The sequence below is a fragment of the Prunus persica genome, chromosome G6, assembly GCF_000346465.2.
Source record: "Prunus persica cultivar Lovell chromosome G6, Prunus_persica_NCBIv2, whole genome shotgun sequence".
NCBI classification, from domain to species: domain Eukaryota; kingdom Viridiplantae; phylum Streptophyta; class Magnoliopsida; order Rosales; family Rosaceae; genus Prunus; species Prunus persica.
Window position 1 is genome coordinate 3,522,603 of NC_034014.1, and position 19,576 is coordinate 3,542,178.

Consider the following 19,576-nt stretch of genomic DNA (forward strand, 5'->3'; position numbering starts at 1 on the left):
AACGTCTACTATAGAAACACATACGTCGTAATAATGACACTGACAACTATTTCCACGTCATCTTTTATCAAAAAATCGAAGTGGAAAATTAATTGTACGACGGTTGTGTTTATATGTGCGACGTAGTAGGTATCAATAACGTCGTCTTCTAATGTATTTAAAGACGTCATATTTTTTATTGTCGTGAAAATTATATTTAACGTCGGCGTATTTTTATTGTCGTCGTTGTATGTCTATCTTGCGGCCTTGTTCTCTTAATATGTGTCATATTTTCCCTTTTTAACGACGGTCTTTTTAGAGAATTGGTCGTCTATTATCATCATCGATTGCTTTTTTTAGATCTTTTGCAGTACAAAGACGTCGTTTTGTATTTTTTGATGACGTTGTATTGTTTAACAACGACGGTTATTTAGCGTCGTGGTTTATGAGGGAAAAGATGACGGTGGATTCCACGACCATTGAAAAACCAAATACACGACGGTGATTTACCGTCGTCTTTTTGCTTTTTTGTAGTAGTGCAAGTTCATAGACTGAAGAGGACACAAGATATTGTGCTTTATATATGCTACGCACAACTTCCAGGTTCATCTTCACGATTTGCAGACCGTCTCCATTCAACACCGTGGGAAGATCTAGATCTGCTATTACCTCATCATCTCCCCACTCTTTTCAACAGAAAACAAAAATTAATGCATAAGAAAAGGTTTGGAATATTAATATTACAGTTCTTATGTGCCCTTATGTATTAAATAAGGAATTGTCGATAACATGTCAAAAACAAAAACGTATTAAACAGAGAGAATTGTTGTAGAATATAACATTCAAATTTGGGTTGTAATAAAATAATTATGTAACGATGCACGCACCTGAGACATTATTAAGAGGGAAGTGGCTCTTTTGTTCGAGTGTCTCGATGTGAAGTAAGACTGAGAACACCGACGCCGACATGGGCCAGAGCGAAGCCACCGGAATATTCCTCCGGCTTGCGACCCTCGTAGCCCAAACAACGTAGGGATCAGCAACTATGGTGCTCACCGGCAGCTCAAGCCGGTCCAGTAGCTGCTCAACCGGAGCTTCCAACTTGGTGTTCACAGCTTCCACGAATCCAAGAAAGTCGTTTGCGCGAACAAGCTCGGAGGGTATGAGGTTTGGTACAGTGGCAAACCGGATGTTGTGGGGTTTCTGGTCGGAGCCCATGAAGCCGTGCCACTCTTCGGTGACAACGAAGGTGATGAGGATTTCGGGTTTCTTTGAAGACAGTAGTTTGCAGAGGTTCATCATGGGGTTGATATGGCCTCTGCCAGGAGCAGGGCGGAGCTAGAATTGTAAAGTTAGGGAGGCCAAAGTAAAAAATATAAATATATAAAATACTTAAGTATTCAATAATTACATATTTAGAACAAAACATTTCTATTTAAGTCATGTCTAATTTATTTTAGAGAAAACTTTAACTTAAATTATAAGTAGTTATTACAAATTCTATACGTTATGTATAATATAATAGAGAAAGAGATAAAAATTTGAGGGGGCCAGGGCCACTCCAGGTCTAGGAGTGACAACGTGGCAGACACTGGTTGTTAGTGGTTCTAATTCTCTGGTGGAGTCCATGTCCGATTTCGTGATTCGATGAAATCAGTAATTAGTAATAAAGTTGAAGTTGGTCGCAGCATATATGCACGCGCAAGGGAGGGGCTTAAATGAACCAAAGTCTTTTCTTTTTCCTTTTTATGGGTGTGATATGACTTGAGGAGGTTTTCCTTTTTAACTACTTTTTCGTTACAATAATTGATTGAATTATAACATGGTTGAGGTCCAGGTTCAGCGCCTATCAAAGATTATCGAAGAGAGATAGGAAGAATGGGTCAATGCAACGGCTAGAAAAGTATTTCCCGGAAAGCAGAGAGGTATTGTAACCGAAAAAAAGAAAGAAAAGGAATTGACTCAAACCCAAGTAATCTCAAAACTTCAAATGAGGCTTGCCCTTGTGGTAGAGATCAAAAGGCTCGAATCAAGTAGATATTGAGACGACACAACAGATCAACAGGTCAAATGAGTCTATAATCGATTCTAAAAAACCTGATGCCAATTTTTAACCAAATGATGGAATGCATTGCTTCCTCCATTCCAGTCCAACAACCAAGCATAACCTCAACTTGTGATGCATAGCATTTATATATGTTTTGCATAAATTTTATAGCTTTTTGAAATAACAAAACCCAAATTCCAAAAATATAATTAACTTGAGTTTTCCTTGCTGAAACAACTATTGTATTGTAGATGCTCTTAACAACATAATACATTAATTGTTATATTTATTATTATTTTTTATTAGCATATGGATACCATGGTTGGATTCATCACTTGTATCTATTACAATAAATTAAATCACACAATTACAAGTGAGATTGTGATATTTTAATTCAATTTCATGCGACAAAATTCCACTCAAATCGAGGTATGGTTTGGCCAACAGGGTAGACAGGCAAAGTAAATTTGGCTTTGAAAGTATCAAAGACTTGATGCTTCATAGACTGAAGAGATCACAGAAGATGTTGTGCTTTTTCTACTATTTCAGAAACAGTTTCGAGGGCTTTTTGACCGTCTTGAATACTGTGGTAAGATCTACTGTGCGTGTGGTGCCGATCCCAGGGATGTTGTCTCATCTCCACGCTCTTCAATTTACACATTGTGCACAATACAGAAAACATAAGAACAATTTCATTAAAAATTTCCTATTAATATGCACTTACTGACAAAAGATGTCTCTGAAAAATTGTTTTACTATTCTATGATGTAACGTGCCACATTGTTCTATGCCTAAATATCATAAATCATCTAAATCGGAGTAACTCTATATAATCTAAGATTTAAAAAATTTAATCAGTCGAGACCCTTCTGAGTAGTTTAATTTTTAAGAACCGTTAATGGAGTCTTAAAAATTCAAGTATGAATTTGAAATGATCCCAAAATTCGGGAGTTATATGTAATTGACCCTAAAAAAACAAAAGATATCCTCTGGCAAGTGGAAGTGGCAAAGTTGAAACTTGCAAGTTCCATTTGGTTGGATACAATAGTGACCGAGTGATGTGAGATTCAAAGATAATTTATTTAGGTCACAGATTTTGGTATTTTGGTTGACACTGAACTGTTAATAAATAAAAAAAAGGTCTTACTATTTTGTTCAAAAGGCGCTCAAAAGGTGGTGAATAGAACTACACCAACTTTTATATTGAATAGACATATTTGATTCCATAAATAAAAATAATGAACATGATAATTCATAAACAGTAATCATCATATGATTCTATTTTTCAACCAAACTACATAGAAATTAGAAATGATATCCCTTCAATAATTTATATTATTCCCACAAACCCAACACAAATCATGAGCTTATAATTAGTGGTGATGGCCTCGTGAAATATCCTCAATAAAAGCATCAAGGTTCTTGTCAGATGAGCCACCTTTAGCAATTGCTCTGTGACAAGTCTCCTGAAGTTGTTTCGCTCTTTTCCTCATCTCTTTCCCCTCCTTGCTTTCAAGATCCATAATCCTCTGCACAAGTTCTGCAATCTCCTCTCTGGTCACCAAATGTTCATGTTCAGTAGCCCCCACCTTCTTCTTCAGCACCCTGTATCCAATCTTCCAATCTTCCACAATTTTCTTAGCGTTGGGGATTTGATCCCCTAATATAGGGCAAGTGAGAATTGGAACACCAGCATAAACAGCTTCTAGGGTTGAATTCCAACCACAATGTGACCAAAACCCACCAATAGAATCATGGCACAACACCCTCAATTGGTCACACCAAGACACTACCAAACCCTTATCACCAACACCATCTTTCAACTTAAAGGCATCCCCACGAGCCACCCACAAGAACCTAGCACCACTGTTTTGCACCCCGGCAACGATTTCATCCATCTGGGCTTTTGAAACTGAGAGGAAGCTTCCCAGAGAGATGTATAAGACTGAGTGTCTAGGTTGAGAATCTAACCAATTATAGAGGTAATTGTGATTTGTGGGAGGACTTTTTGAAAGCTCAAAGTAAGGTATGCTTGGACCAAAAGGGTAGATAGGCAAATCAAATTTGGCTTTTAGGTTGTCAAACACTTCGGGCTCAAGCTCGTAGACTGAAGAGGACACAAGATATTGTGCTTTATATATGCTACGCACAATTTCCAGTTTTATCTTCAACATTTTCAAACCGTCTCCATTCAACTCCGTGGGAAGTTCTAGATCTGCTATTACCTCATAATTTTCCCACTCTTTTCAACACAAAACAAATATTAATGCATAAGAAAAGGTTTGGAATATTAATATTACAGTTCTTATGTGCCCTTATGTATAAAATAACGAATTGTCAATAACATGTCAAAAACAAAACGTATTAAAACGAGAGAACTGTTGTAGAATATAACATTCAAATTTGGGTTGTAATATAATAATTATGTAACGATGCACGCACCTGAGATCACCGACGCCGACATGGGCCAGAGTGAAGCCACCGGAATATTTCTTCGGCTTGCAACCCTCGTAGCCCAAACAACGCCGAGATCAGCAACTATGGCGCTCACCGGCTGCTCAAGCCGGTCCAGTAGCTGCTCAACCGGAGCTTCCAATTTGGTGTTCACAGCTTCCACGAATCCAAGAATGTCGTTTGCACGAACAAGCTCGGAGGGTATGAGGTTTGGTACAGTGGCAAACCGGATGTTATGGGGTTTCTGGTCGGAGCCCATGAAGCCGTGCCACTCTTCGGTGACGACGAAGGTGATGAGGATGTCGGGTTTCTTTGAAGACAGTAGTTTGCAGAGGTTCATCATGGGGTTGATATGGCCTCTGCCAGGATAGGGCAGAGCCACGACGTGGCAGACACTGGTTGGTGGTGGTTCTAATTCTCTGGTGGAATCCATGTCCGATTTCATGATTCGATGAAATCAGTAATTAGTAATAAAGTTGAAGTTGGTCGCAGCATATATGCACACGCAAGGGAGGGGCTTATAAAGAAGATTTAAATGGACCAAGTCTTTTCTTCTTGTTTTTTATGGGTGATAATATGACTTGAGCAGGTTTCCGTTTTTAAATACTTTTTCGTTACAATAATTGATTGAATAACATGGTTGAGGTCCAGGTTCAGCGTCTATCAAAGATTTTCCGAGGAGAGAGGAAGTGTTGAAAATAAGGAAACATGTGAAGGAAAAAAAAGGTATTTGTGGAATTCAAACTTCCCTTCTTAATCAACTTGAATACTGAATACGACTTAATAGCAAGTAAACAAAGCAACTAAGCTAAATAGTATGAACAACTACTGCATGACTAAATCATGATATTCAGTCACTAACCATGACTCTATGACAACTTGGACTCTCTTATTAACTAGCAGCTAAAACAACCAAGTCCCTAAAGAATAGGACTTCCACAACTTAACAAGAAGAACATAAACATAATAAATATTCTTAACACTCTCTCTTAAACTGAATGTTCTGCAGATAATCAGTTTAAAGATAAGACTTCAATTTTTCAACCATCAGTAGCAACAAGCAACATCCTTTAAAGAACTAACTCCCAACAAATTTCTCAATTTTACGAACACATGCAGCTTGAGAGGCTTGGTAAAAATATCAGCAATTTGGTCCTCACTTTAACAATAAATCATATCAAAAACATCATCCTTGCAGAGATCACGAAGAAAATGATATTTCACATCAATATGTTTGCTTCTTCCATGCAAAACTGGATTTTTCGAAAGCTTAATGACAGTAATATTATCACATTAAATTGACGTAGGACCTTGCTGCATGTAGTGAAGTGCTTCAATTAACCTTCTCAGCCAAATGGCTTGGCATGCACAGGATGCTGCTGCAACAAATTCAGCTTCGATTGTTGATAAAGTCACAATCGGCTGCTTCTTAGATGACCAGGCAACTGCCTGAGCCCATCATAAACACATATCCTGAAGTGCTCCTTCGATCATCTTGATCTCCCGCATAGTCACTGTTTGTAAAATAAAAAACAAACCAGACTTTGCTTCCTTCTTATAGACAACACCAAAATCAACCGTACCTTTTAAATGGCAAACAATTCTTTTTGATGCTGCAAGATGAAGCTCTGTAGGATTCTCCATAAAACGACTAATAAGACTCACAACATGCATAATATCCGGCCTGGTTGAAGTCAAATACATGAGGCTTCCCACAATTTTCTTATAAAGAGTGGGATTAACCTTTCTTCCATCCAAATTCTTCATAAGCTTCAGATCAAACAATGTTGGAGTTCCAACTGGATTGCAATCCTTCGTATGAAACATGTCCAAGACTTCTTGAACATACTTCTTTTGTGAGATAAAAATTCCAGCAGGGGATTGATTCACTTCAATGCCCAAAAAATAATGCATCAACCCAAGGTTTGACATGTCAAACTCAGTCATCATGGAATTTTTAAACTCATCAAACATAGCCTTATCACTCCCTGTGTAGATCAAATCATCAACATATAAATATAAAATAAGAATTTTTCCATTTTTTCCAACTTTAATAAAGAGAGTATGTTCATATGGACATTTGTGAAAGCCTTGGTCAGCAAAGTAAGCATCTATGCCCAACGCTTGAGGAAGAGGCCAGCATGGATGATGGATTATGAGGTCAGTGTGTTTATCAATCTGATGATGATGATGACACAATTGCACATTTTTACTTGTTTTCAGATTGTGATCCAATAAGTTTTCAAGAAGCTGTGAAGGAACCAAAGTGGCAAAAATCCATGGATGCAGAAATCAAGGCTATTGAGAAAAATGACACATATGTACTGACAGACCTTCCAAATGGGTAGAAAAAGATTGGTGTGAAATGGGTTTTTAAAACAAATCTAAATCAGAAGGGTGAGATAGATAAGCATAAGGCTCGTTTGGTGGCAAAAGGCTACAAGGAGGTGTTTGCACCAATTGCAAGAATGGATACAATCCGGCTTGTTCTTTCCATGGCTGCTCAAAACTCGTGGCCAATTTTTCAATTGGATGTAAAGTCAACGTTTTTGCACGGGGAGTTGGAAGAAGAGGTGTATATTGAGCAGCCTTCGGGATATGAGCAACAGGGAAATGAGAAAAAGGTATATAGGTTGAACAAAGCACTCTATGGGCTTAAACAAGCAATTTTTCACCTTCAGCTCTTTCAACTTCAAATCATCTATCTTCTTTTGTTGTGCTTGTGTCAGCTCGCCTTCTGGTTCGACAATGTTTGTTTCCACAAGATCCCAATATTCCTTGGATCTCAAAAAATTCTCCATGAGCATGCTCAAATGATCGTAATGACCGTTGAAACGAGGGATTGCTAACTGCACGAAACTCTTAGGTGCTCTGTCAGACATCCTTAACACTTGTTGCTGCTACTCTTTGGAGATTTATACGTTAGGCCCAATGAGGGCTCTGATACCAGATGTTGAAAATAAGGAAACAAGTGAAGAACCAAGAACGTATTTGTGGAATTCAAACTTCTCTTCTTAATCAACTTGAATATTCAACTTAAACAGCAAACTACCAAAGAAACTAAGCTAAATAGTAGGAACAACTACTGCATGACTAAACCGTGATATTCAGCCACTAACCATGACTCCATGACAACTTGGACTCTCCTATTAACTAGCAGCTAAAACAACCAAGTCCCTAAAGAATAGGACTTCCACAACTTAACAAGATAAACATAAACATAATAAATATTCTTAACAGGAAGAATGAGGCAATGCAACGGCTAGAGAAGTATTTCCCGGAAAACAAAGAGGGCTTGTAATAAAAAAAGAAAGAAAAAGGGAATTGACTCAAACCCAAAAAATCTCAAAGCTTCAAATGAGGCTTACCCTTGTGGTAGAGATCAAAAGGCTCGAATCAAGTAGATATTGAGACGACATAACAAATAGGACATGTGTAAAAAAGTACCCGTATGCTTCAAAACCAAAAAGAGCAAGGAAACTTACTTAGATTCTCTAGTATTTATTCTACATACAACTGCTAAAATATTAAAACTATGAGAGAATATTTGTTTGTGGGAATTTTCTGTGTATTCTTCTCCTTGTAGGAGGTCATATTTATAATACAACGAAACCTAAATAGGCAAGTAAATAATAAATTCCTAAATCTATTTGCAGTAGGAAATCAGAAATTAAAGTAAATCAATTACAATTATAATAGGAATTCTTGGTGTGTAAGGAAAGTAAGTCAATATCCACAAGTCACGCCAACATTCCCCCTCAGTTGGTGCATAGATGTCGCCAATGTCCAACTGATCTAGTGAATTGTGGAATGCTTTACTGGAAATCGTCTTTGTCAAAATATCCACCAATTGATCCTCGAATTTCACAAAATGCGCAATCTGAGTCGAGGCTGGAGTCAGAGTTGAAATCGGGATTAGGGTCTGAATCAGAGCCAAATTCGGGGTTGGGGTCATCATCGGAGTGGGGGTCGGGGTCGTCTTCGGAGTCGGGGTCGGGGTCGGGGTCGTCTTCGGGGTCGGGGTCGTCGTCGTCGTCGTCATAGTCGGGGTCGGGGTCTGGGTGGTCGTCATCATAGTCGGGGTCGGGGTCGGGGTCGTCAAAAGAGGATCCTGATTTTGGATCGGGTTCGGGGTCAAAGTCTGCATCTGTAGGAGCGGAGCCATCTGGGCACTCAACTCAACGATGGTTGGTGGAGAATGAGAGAATGAGTCGGTGGTGCTACCTCCATGAAGGTTGAAAAAATCATCAACCCCCATAACACTAAATAAAATAATCTCTATTACAATAGGACAAAATATAATTGGTAAGTAACCAAAATTCTAATGAAATAAGGACTCGCCAACACTCCCCCTCAAGTTGGGCAAAGATATTTCGCAGGCCCAACTTGACAAGCGAGTCACATGACACCATACTTGAGAAACACCAATTGTAGAGAAGATCTTTTAGTCAACCACGAGTGAAACAAGTGACAAACTAAAACAAAGTTCACAGCGGAAACACAAGAGCAAACCCTAAAAAATAGGGCACATAGCAAAACACAGAAACCCTGTGAGCACGGCTGTAGATAAGGCAGAACACAGAAACCCTGTGAGCACGGCAGTAGGTAAGGCAAAACACAGAAACTGTGTGACCATAGCAATTGATAAGGCAGAACACAGAAACCCTGTGAGCACGGCAATAGGTAAGGCAGAACACCGAAACCCCATGAGCACGGCAGTGGCAACAATAAATTCTTCCATATAAACTTTAGCTAATTCACTCAGACACAACTTCTCTTCAATCTTCCTCTCCCCTTGAAGAGAAGGAGTCGTCGGAGTCAAGAAATAAGCAACATCTTCATGGAAATATGTCAAGGTAATTGGGATAGGTCAATAAACATATCCCTTTCACTCCCCCCCCCCCCCCTCTCAAGGGGGGAGAAGAGCACTTAAACTTCAAGAAGAACACAAGCACAGGTCTCTAGATCGAACCTGGCTCTGATACCATGCTAAAATATTAAAACTATGAGAGAATATTTGTTTGTGGGAATTTTCTGTGTATTCTTCTCCTTGTAGGAGGTCATATTTATAATACAACGAAACCTAAATAGGCAAGTAAATAATAAATTCCTAAATCTATTTGCAGTAGGAAATCAGAAATTAAAGTAAATCAATTACAATTATAATAGGAATTCTTGGTGTGTAAGGAAAGTAAGTCAATATCCACAAGTCACGCCAACAACAACGTCGTACATGGATGAGGGCTAATTTGCATATTGAGAAGTAAGTTGTGTCTTACTAAAAGGCAGGAGCATCAGTCCGCTAGAAGGTTGCAGCTTTGCCTATATCCCTGATAAAATTATCAAGGTTTGTATCAGATGAACCCCCTTTTGCAATTGCTTGATGACACAAATCGCTGCGTTCTTTTGCTCTTTTCCGCATTTCTTTCCCATCACTGTTTTCAAGATCCATAAATCTCTTCACGAGCTCAGCAATTTCTTCCCTTGTCATCAATTTCTCATCTTGTACCTCTGTCTTAACCCTCCCGCCAATCCTCAACTCTTCAACAATTTGCCTGCTGTTGGGCAGTTGATCAAGGAACAGAGGGAAAGTAAGCATTGGAACACCAGCGAAAACAGCTTCCAGAGTGGAGTTCCATCCACAATGAGTCCAAAAACCACCAACAGAAGAATGGCACAACACTTTCAGTTGCTCACACCAAGACACCACCAACCCCATTTCACCATTGCAGCTCTCTTTCAACCGAGAAGCCTCCCCCCTAGCAACCCACAAGTACCGAATCCCGCTATTCCTCAGCCCTGCTGCAATTTCATCCATTTGGGTGCTCGAAACTGAAAGAAAACTGCCCAACGAGATGTACAAGACAGAGCCCTTCGGCTGATAATCAAGCCATTTCAGATAGTCAATGCTATTGTCAGCAGCTGAAACAGAGCAATTGTGTTCAGGCTCTAGATAAGGTATGGCGGGACCAATTGGGTACACAGGGAATGGGAATTCTGCTTGTAAATGTGAGAATGTGAAGGTAAAGAGTCCCACATTGGAAAGTTGAGAAACCTAGCAAGGGCTTATAAGGAGTTGGGTTACTCCCCCCATTGCCAATTGGTTTTGGGGTGGAACCTCAACTTCCTTCATGGTATCAGAGCGGGTTGCCCACGTGTGAAAGCCCAACGGCCACACGTGCTCCACGTCACCCAAAATGTGTTGTCCACGTGTTAGGCTTGAAAATTCGCCACACGTGCGGGGGCGTGTGAGAATGTGAAGGTAAAGAGTCTCACATTGGAAAGTTGAGAAACCTAGCAAGGGCTTATAAGGAGTTGGGTTACTCCCCCCATTGCCAATTGGTTTTGGGGTGGAACCTCAACTTCCTTCAGTAAAGAGTCAAAGATTTGAGGTTCAAGCTCATAAACGGAAGTAAACAGAAGATACTGTGCTTTTGGAACCCATGAAATGCACTCCAGAGCAAGCTTAATGACTTTTGGGTCGTTTCCTTTGAACACTTCTCCAAGGTCTGCTAAATCAGTAGAAGAAATCCCTGGTATTTGATCTCCACAATCTATCACAGAGAAACAAATCAAGCCCAATTTCCACATCAATTTCAATTTGGGTTATCAAAAGATATATATGCAGATAGCAATTACTTACCAAAAAATTCAACTGGGATGTTCTTGTTTTGTGAGAAAACATTAAAACGGTGTAGCATGGACAAGAAGGTGGCTGACATAGTCCAAAACAAAGACACCGGAATATTCCTCCGAATCCCAAACCCAACACCCCACCGAACCTCAATATCAGCTATGACAGCTGATACCGGCGGCTCGAGCCGATCAAGCAGTAGCTCAAACGGAGCTCCCATCTTGGTCATGACAGCTTCCTAGAAGCCCGGAAAGTCGGCGGCTTTGAGACGCTCGGGAGGGATGACGTTTGGGATGGAGGCCAACCGGATGTTGTCGGGTTTCGGGTCGGAGCTGATAAACCCGCGCCACTCTTCGGTGACGACGAAGGTGATGAGAAGTTGGGGGTTTTTTGATGAAGCTAGTAACTTGCAGAGGTTCATCATAGGGTTGATGTGGCCTCGGCCAGGGAATGGCATCGCCGCCACGTGGCTGACGGTGACTGAGTCAACGTCGGAGGTAGCCATGACTCTTATGACGTTTTAGAGAGAAAGGTCTAAACGTTTTTGTCTTTGCAGCAGGCAAGTCATTTATACAGGCTTTTTATCACAAAACATCCCTGCATCTTTAAAGTTTTTTTTATCACGTTTGGTCCCTAATATTAATATAGGTGCTCATAAATAATCCCTCTGTTGAAAAATCTGTTAAACCCAAAGATATAATCGTCAAATCAATCCAAAATTATAAAAAAATATTATTTATTTATTTATTTCATTTCCCTCTCTCTTTCTTTCTTCTTCTCCTTTTTTTCTTGTCTTCTTCTTCTTTCTCTTCGCCAGATTCCTTGAGGATGGTTATGAGACTCTCTCAAGTTTGCAGACACAAAGTTGTGGTGTCTGTTCACTTCAATTCAACCCACCCTCAAGTCAATCTCTCTATCTCTCCCTCGCTCTGAAGTTCTTCCATGGCGGCTGGGCACTTCGTCGCCACAACCCCCAAACCCATCCGTCTCATCCAATCCTCATACCTCCTCGCAAAACCCAACCCAACTATCTTCTTCCCACCTTCGAATCTTCGCCACCAAAAATCAGCAATTCATTATAGGGCTCGAAGGAAGCTCTGTTTCACTATGTCGTCATGGAGGACCAAAAGCAGAGTACCCATCTTGAGAATTGCACGGAAAGAGCCCAAGAGGCTGCTGATTCTCAGAACCCAATTGTAATTCCGTCCGTACGTGTGGCTGAGAAGTTGTCCAGGAAGAAATCGGAGAGGTTCACTTATCTTGTTGCTGCGGTGATGTCCAGCTATGGCTGTTTATTACAGATTTTACTGGCAAATGGAGGTAACCAATTTCTCTCTGCTCCCTAAACCACAAAAGTTACGAACTTTATCTTCTCTGGTTGAGTTTTTGAATTGGGTGATTTTGTTTTCTGTGTAGGGTGGGAATGTGCCTTTGTCTGAAATGTTGGGTACATTTGCTCTATCTGTTGGTGCTGCTGTAAGTTCACTGACAACATCTCAATTGGAGAAACTTAATTAAATTAAATTGATTTTGAAGTTTTTTTCTTTACACTGAAAACTACTAAATCGATTTGGATTTTATATATGTATATTTTAGGTGGGAATGGAGTTTTGGGCAAGATGGGCTCATAAAGCTCTCTGGCACGCTTATGGCATATGCACGAGGTTTGCTTCGAATTTTGCTACTTTTTATTATCTCTTTGATGCCAACTCCTCAAAATTTTGTTTCTTTTCATTCACTGGGAAACCAGCAACGAAAGAAACATGACAAGCTTGAGTTTTTATGTTGTTTTTCCATTTAGTTTCTTAGCAACCAATCAGTGTTTGATATTTGATATGAACTTTAATTGCAGTCTCACCACACAGACCCAGAGAAGGTCCATTCGAGCTTAACGATGGACTGAAACAGAGAAAGAAGAGATAAGGAATCTGGTGGAGAGAGAAGAAGAAAGAAAGAAAGAGAGAGGGAAATGAAATAAATAAATAAATAATATTTTTTTATAATTTTGGATTGATTTGACGATTATATCTTTAAGTTTAACAGATTTTTTAACAGAGGGATTATTTAAGAGCACCTATATTAACGTTAGAGACCATACGTGATACAAAAAAACTTTAAGGATGCAATATGATAGTTTCGCAAACGTCAGGGATGTTTTGTTATAAAAAGTCTTTATACAGAGTTTCATTTATTTTTAATAAAATAATATTAAAATGTATTACTGTTACCTAATAAATTCAGCTCCCTATTTCGGAAGAGGAGACCAAAAACCGACGCCGACAGTGTGGAAAGCGAAGCCACCGGAATATTTCTCCAGCGGCCTGCGGGAACTGCCCAGAGAAGCTCGATGTCGGCTATAATGGCGGTCACCGGAGGATGAATTTGATCCAGTAGCTTTTCGAACGGAGCTTCCATCTTCGTCATCACGGCTTCGTAGAAGGCGGGATAGTTGGCGCCACGAACTAGCTCAGAGGGAAGGACGTTGGGTATGGTACGGAAGCTGATGTTATTGGGTTTCGGGTCGGAGCCTATGAAGCCAAGCCACTCTTCGGTGACGACGACGGTGATTTGAATGTCGTTTTTCCTGGAAGCTAGTAATTTGCAGAGGTTGATGATGGGGTTGATGTGGCCTCTACCAGGATAAGGCACCGCCACTACATGGAGGACGTTGGAGGAGGTATCCATTTATGCCCTGGATTTCTGCTTACTACCTGTTTGTATAAATGCTTGTGACTGCAATTTTTTCAGTGTTTTGTTTTATCCTCTGGATGATTGATTCTTTGTTTTTTTTCTTGTTAAAATAGGTTTCATTTGTTTAGAGTGCCCATTGGACGATGGTTAATATGAAATTGTCAAAATTTTCGTTTTTGATAACGCGATATTTTAAATTATTAAGAGTGCAACTCGATTGTAAGAGACGGACGCACTACGTTAACAAACTAGCCTAATTTATCTAAGATACCGGCTTTTATTTTAAATTAGGTATCCAAATGATGGTGCCAATTCAGGCTGCAAGTTAAAAAGAAGAATCTTTTTAAATCATCATGACGTGATGTTATTAATTTATGTGTTATAATATAAATGTTATCTTTACGGTTCAATATAATTTATTTAGGTCACGGTTTCAATTTCGAATGTTCAAAACTAATCAGATTTTGGTATTTTGATTGACACTGACCTGTTGATAAAAAAAAGGGTCCTACTATTTTGTTCAAAAGTGGGCTCTAGAGGTGGTGAATGGGACAACACCAACTTTTATATTGAATAGACATATTTGATTCCATAAATAAAAATAATGAAAATGATAATTCATACACAGTAATCATCATATGATTCTATTTTTCAACCAAACTATATAGAAATTAGAAATGATATCCCTTCAATAATTATATTATTCCCAGAAAACCCAACACAAATCATGAACTTATAATTGGTGGTGATGATGGCCTCGAGAAATATCCTCAATAAAAGCATCAAGGTTCTTGTCAGATGAGCCACCCTTAGCAATTGCTCCGTGACAAGTCTCCTGAAGTTGTTTCGCTCTTTTCCTCATCTCTTTCCCCTCCTTGCTTTCAAGATCCATAAACCTCTGCACAAGTTCTGCAATCTCCTCTCTGGTCACCAAATGTTCATGTTCAGCAGCCCCCACCTTCTTCTTCAGCACCCTGTATCCAATCTTCCAATCTTCTACAATTTGCTTAGAATCAGGCATTTGATCCCAAAATATAGGGCAAGTGAGAACTGGAAGACCAGCATAAACAGCTTCCAAAGTTGAATTCCAACCGCAATGTGACCAAAACCCACCAATAGAATCATGACACAACACCCTCAATTGGTCACACCAAGGCACCACCAAACCCTTATCACCAACGCCGTCCTTCAACTTAGAGGCATCCCCACGAGCCACCCACAAGAACCTAACACCACTATTCCGCACCCCAGCGACAATTTCATCCATTTGGGATTTCGAAACCGAGAGGAAGCTTCCCAGAGAGATGTACAAGACTGAGTGTTTAGGTTGAGAATCAAGCCAGTTGTTGAGGTCATTGTGATCAGTGGGAGGACTTTCTGAAAGCTCAAGGTGAGGTATGCTTGGGCCAATTGGGTAGACGGGGAAAGCAAATTTGGCTTTCAAAGTGTCAAAGACTTGAGGCTCGAGCTCGTAGACTGAAGTGGACAAAAGATATTGTGCTTTAGCTGCTACTCCAGAAACAGCTTCAATGGCTCTGTCCAGGACCTTTTGACCGTCTACAGAGAATATTGTGGGAAGGTCTGCAATGGACGTGGTGCCAAGTCCAGGGATATAGTCTACTATCTCATCTCCACGCTCTACGCATTATACAATTAGCACAGAGAAATAGAGAAGAACATCAATAAATTTTTGCATTGAGATAACATTATTTTTGTTACATGTAAAAGGCTTTGAGATTTTCATTCAACAGTTTCATACAAAAACCAAGTTTCTAAAAGTAGGTGTGTAAAATGTGTTAAGTTTCAAATTATGGGGTTCTCAACATTGAAGAAAAGGGCTTATACTAGATTTTATAGAGACAGAAGATCATGGCGTATCAAATTGATACAAGTAAAGTCATGGTCAAATACATAATAAACTTTGGGTCATATTCTACATTTGACATGCACAATTTAACTTCTTCTTTTTTGGTTTGAAAAAAGTGCTAGAAAAATCACATTTATTAAATGGCTATAAAAAATTAAATAAATACAGTCAATCATCTACGTTACATGTAAAACAATGCTATTCCCATATTATGCAAAGTGTTTCGCCAAAGTGGCAACTAGAAGTCACGCACTGTTTTATCCCTTGGCATGTAGCAAGTGGCAAAGTTCAACTTGCAAAGTTCCATTGTTGTCTTGTCACAAGCTAAGTGATTGCAAATTCTTTTTCACTTTAGAAATTAAAAATAATCAAAGATTTTAAGCAACTCTTTTTCTGGTGAAAATTTGAAGCCACTAAACAGTAAAGTAAGTGGCGTAGATGTGGACGCACCTGTCACATCAAGAGGGAAGTGTCCGTTCTGTTTGAGGAGCTCAAAGTGATGGAAAAATGAGAACACTGACGCCGACATAGGCCAAAGCGCAGCCACCGGAATATTCCTCCTGTTCCCGACCCTCACAGCCCAAACAACGTACGGATCAGCAACTATGGCGCTCACCGGCGGCTCGAGCCGGTCCACAAGCTGCTCAAACGGAGCTTCCAACTTGGTGCTCACGGCTTCCACGAAGCCAGGAAAGTCTTTTGCTCGGACGAGCTCGGAGGGGATGGCGTTTGGTAGCGTGGCGAATCGGATGTTGTCAGGTTTTGGGTCGGATCCGATGAAGCCGTGCCACTCCTCGGTGACGACGAAGGTGATGAGGAGTGTGTTGTCGGGTTTCTTTGAGGATAGGAGTTTGCAGAGGTTCATCATGGGGTTGATGTGGCCTCTGCCGGGATAGGGTAGCGCCACCACGTGGCAGACTGAGATGTGGTTGTCTTTTAGTGTTCCCATTTTCTCTCTTTTTATGGAGATTGAAGATGAAGTTTGAAGATGCTTTATATAGAATAAAATGAAGATTGAAGAGATGAACTCCACGAAAGACGAAATTACCCCTCGGCCAAAACAGTGTTATCTATTACAAGTACCAATCCAACGGCTCCAAATATACATATGTATTAATAGGTATATTTGATTCCTTATATAAAATATGCATATTTGGTTCATGCTTTTTCCATGAATGAATATACATTCATGCTTTAAGGTATCCTATATATTATTGCGTTATTAATTAGAATAGTAAAAAGTAATATGCGTTATTATTGAGGATAATAAAAAGTGATATCCTTGTTGTATGAGAGTAGTTTCTCTTTCAAATAGGAGGCTGAGACGGGGGCAAACCTAACAGATCACATCCCCCATATTCATATGCCGCCCACATGTTCGACTATTAACACGTTGCCCTCTTGCCAGCAAGAAATAATGACAAAATTGCTTAGGTGTGAATTAATGAGTTTGTTTGGCATATTGCTGCCCACATGTTGGACTATTTAGGTATATTTGATTCCATCATTATGATTAATCAAGTAATCAAAACTAAACAATATAGTTATGTTTTTCAACCAAACTACAAATCATGAACATAATTAATGGTGACCTCCTTGTGAAATATCCTTGATAAACGCATCAAGGTTGGTGTCAGATGAGCCACCTTCAGCAATTGCTCTATGACAAGTCTCTTGAAGTTGTCTTGCTCTTTCCCTCATCTCCTTCCCCTCCTTGATTTCGAGATCCATAAACCTCCGCACAAGTTCAGCAATTTCCTCTCTGGTCACCAAATGTTCATGTTCAGCACCCCCCACCTTCTTCTTCAATACCCTGTATCCAATCTTCCAATCCTCCACAATTTGCTTAGCATTGGGAACTTGGTCCCAAAATATAGGACAAGTGAGAATTGGAAGACCAGCATAAACAGCTTCCAAAATTGAATTCCAACCACAGTGTGACCAAAACCCCCCAATAGAATCATGACACAACACCCTCAATTGGTCACACCAAGGCACCACCAAACCCTTATCACCAACACCATCCTTCAACTTAGAGGCATCCCCACGAGCAACCCACAAGAACCTAACACCACTGTTCTGCACCCCAGCAACAATTTCATCCATTTGGGCTTTTGAAACTGAAAGGAAGCTTCCCAGGGAGATGTACAGGACTGACTGTTTGGGCTGAGAATCTAGCCAATTTAGATAACCGAGGCCATCATTGTGATTTATGCGTAGACTTTTAGAAAGTTCAAAGTGAGGTATGGTTGGGCCAATAGGGTAGACAGGCAGAGCAAATTTGGTTTTGAACGTGTCAAAGACTTGAGGTTCAAGCTCAAGGACTGAAGTGAACAAAAGATATTGTGCTTTTTCTACTACTTGAGCAACAGTTTCAATAGCTCTGTGGAGGACTTTTTGATGATTGTCTCCAAAGAATACCGTGGGAAGATCTGCAATGCTTGTGGTGTTGATTCCAGGGATGTAGTCTATTATCTCATCTCCACGCTCTTTCATTTACAAATTTGGCAAATAGACACAGAGAAACATATAAAAAGAGCAATTTCAATAAATAAAATTGCATTATTGAGAAAACATTATCTGATAAAGTGAGAAATAAAAGAAAAAAAAGGTTTTTGATTGCATTCAGACTTCGTAATTCAAAATTAAGGAGCAGTTCATCCTTAAAACAAATGGACACTTGTTAAATTTCTTTAACTTTTTCTTTTCTTGGAATTTGACAGGCGTTAAACTCTCATTTGTTGTGAAGAGAAGCTCCTCCTCAATTTGAAAGAGTCAAGGCATACTAATAAAAAACGGTAGTAATACGAAATGCATTCATATCACGAATATCGTGATACGAATGCATTAACTTTTCTGTCTTGAGTTAGTTTTGCATATAAATGCGATGTATCTGAAGAATGACTTCTTACATGTAAGCAGTCAAGCAGTGTAACTTTGTAAGGTGAAAATAGGGTTGGCATGAGAGTCGACTTTCAACAATTAATGCACGTGGGGTCCCAAAGTTGACGTACACCCACATGCATGTAGACTGTAGTATACGAGCATATGCCATAATAACAATCAATTGTCATGTCCCGATGTAAACCTAACAATCGACGTACCTGACAAGTCAGCAGGGAAGTGGCCCTTCTGTTTTAGCAGCTCAAAGCTATAGAGCACCGTAAACACCGACGCCGACATTGTCCACAGTGAAGCCACCGGAATATTCCTCCTGTTCCCGACCCTCACGGCCCAGTCAACAAAAGAGTCAGCAACTATGGCGCTCACTGGAGGCGCCTCAGACTCGAGCCCATCCAGAAGCCGCTCGAAGGGAGCTTCCAATGCGGTGTTCACGGCCTCAAAGAATGCCGGAAAGTCGTTAGCGCGGACCAGCTCGGAAGGGATGACGTTTGGTAGCGTCGCGAACCGGATGTTGTCGGGTTTCGAGTCGGATTCGATGAAGCCGTGCCACTCTTCCGTGACGACGAAGGTGATGACGAGGGTGTTGTCGGGTTTCTTTGAAGACAGTGATTTGCAGAGGTTCATCATGGGGTTGATGTGTCCTCTACCGGGATAAGGCAGGGCCACCACGTGGCAGACGAGGATTGGCTCAAGTTTTTCTGTGGCCATTTCTCTTGTGTGAAGATTGAAGCTTTATTACCAAAATTGTTGCCGTTTGCTGTTTCAGACAGTCAGTCTACTATATATACATCGAAGACTGAAGCAGATGACTGATGAGTTAGCTTTCAAGATCATAAAACAGGCTAAAAGACGGAAATAGCCCTCGGTTGCGGTAGAAATTAACACTTCCTTTGGGAACTAGAGCTTGCTTATGCACGGACTAATTTTTATATGTTAGGAGCGACCGGTGTACCATATGATATATATGGACCAGTCATGTGAAAATATTCTCTAAAACATA

At 40.1% G+C, this 19,576-nt stretch overlaps 3 protein-coding genes, 2 long non-coding RNA genes and 1 pseudogene across 7 annotated transcripts in view; 2 read left to right on the forward strand and 4 right to left on the reverse strand.

Moving 5' to 3' along the window:
* Positions 1–1,346, reverse strand: part of LOC18773170 (UDP-glycosyltransferase 87A1) — a 17,118-nt gene extending 15,772 nt beyond the window's left edge. The window contains exons 1-2 of the mRNA XM_007207530.2: positions 867–1,346; positions 522–665 (exon numbers count right to left, since the gene is read on the reverse strand). Of these exons, the coding sequence (XP_007207592.2) occupies positions 522–665; positions 867–1,281 (559 nt within the window). The 5' untranslated portion in view covers positions 1,282–1,346. The remainder of the gene's footprint in view (positions 1–521; positions 666–866) is intronic.
* On the reverse strand, positions 3,282–5,218 carry LOC18773543 (UDP-glycosyltransferase 87A1). The gene is made up of 2 exons (XM_020565396.1): positions 4,469–5,218; positions 3,282–4,268 (listed from the first exon to the last, which is right to left on the reverse strand). The coding sequence occupies exons 1-2, from the start codon at positions 4,923–4,925 to the stop codon at positions 3,400–3,402; spliced, it is 1,326 nt and encodes a 441-aa protein (XP_020420985.1). The 5' UTR covers positions 4,926–5,218; the 3' UTR covers positions 3,282–3,399.
* LOC18774764 lies at positions 9,705–13,922 on the reverse strand (annotated as a pseudogene). Its single transcript, XR_002271923.1, has 4 exons — positions 13,337–13,922; positions 11,124–11,621; positions 10,868–11,034; positions 9,705–10,499 (listed from the first exon to the last, which is right to left on the reverse strand). The product of XR_002271923.1 is annotated as a UDP-glycosyltransferase 87A1 (transcript).
* LOC18773454 lies at positions 12,321–13,019 on the forward strand. Its single transcript, XR_002271924.1, has 4 exons — positions 12,321–12,434; positions 12,531–12,590; positions 12,711–12,778; positions 12,967–13,019. It is a non-coding gene; the product is annotated as an uncharacterized LOC18773454 (long non-coding RNA).
* Positions 13,707–14,005, forward strand: LOC109949464. Its single transcript, XR_002271925.1, has 2 exons — positions 13,707–13,791; positions 13,919–14,005. It is a non-coding gene; the product is annotated as an uncharacterized LOC109949464 (long non-coding RNA).
* Positions 14,353–19,473, reverse strand: LOC18775388 (UDP-glycosyltransferase 87A1). 2 transcript variants are annotated; one of them, XM_007206477.2, is made up of 4 exons: positions 18,825–19,336; positions 17,408–17,434; positions 16,123–16,626; positions 14,353–15,443 (listed from the first exon to the last, which is right to left on the reverse strand). In XM_007206477.2, the coding sequence occupies exons 1-4, from the start codon at positions 19,282–19,284 to the stop codon at positions 14,539–14,541; spliced, it is 1,896 nt and encodes a 631-aa protein (XP_007206539.2). In that variant the 5' UTR covers positions 19,285–19,336; the 3' UTR covers positions 14,353–14,538. The 2 variants fall into 2 exon arrangements, with proteins under 2 accessions (XP_007206539.2, XP_007208511.1); XM_007208449.2 differs by lacking the exons at positions 14,353–15,443; positions 16,123–16,626 and having other exon boundaries at positions 17,165–18,161; positions 18,777–19,473.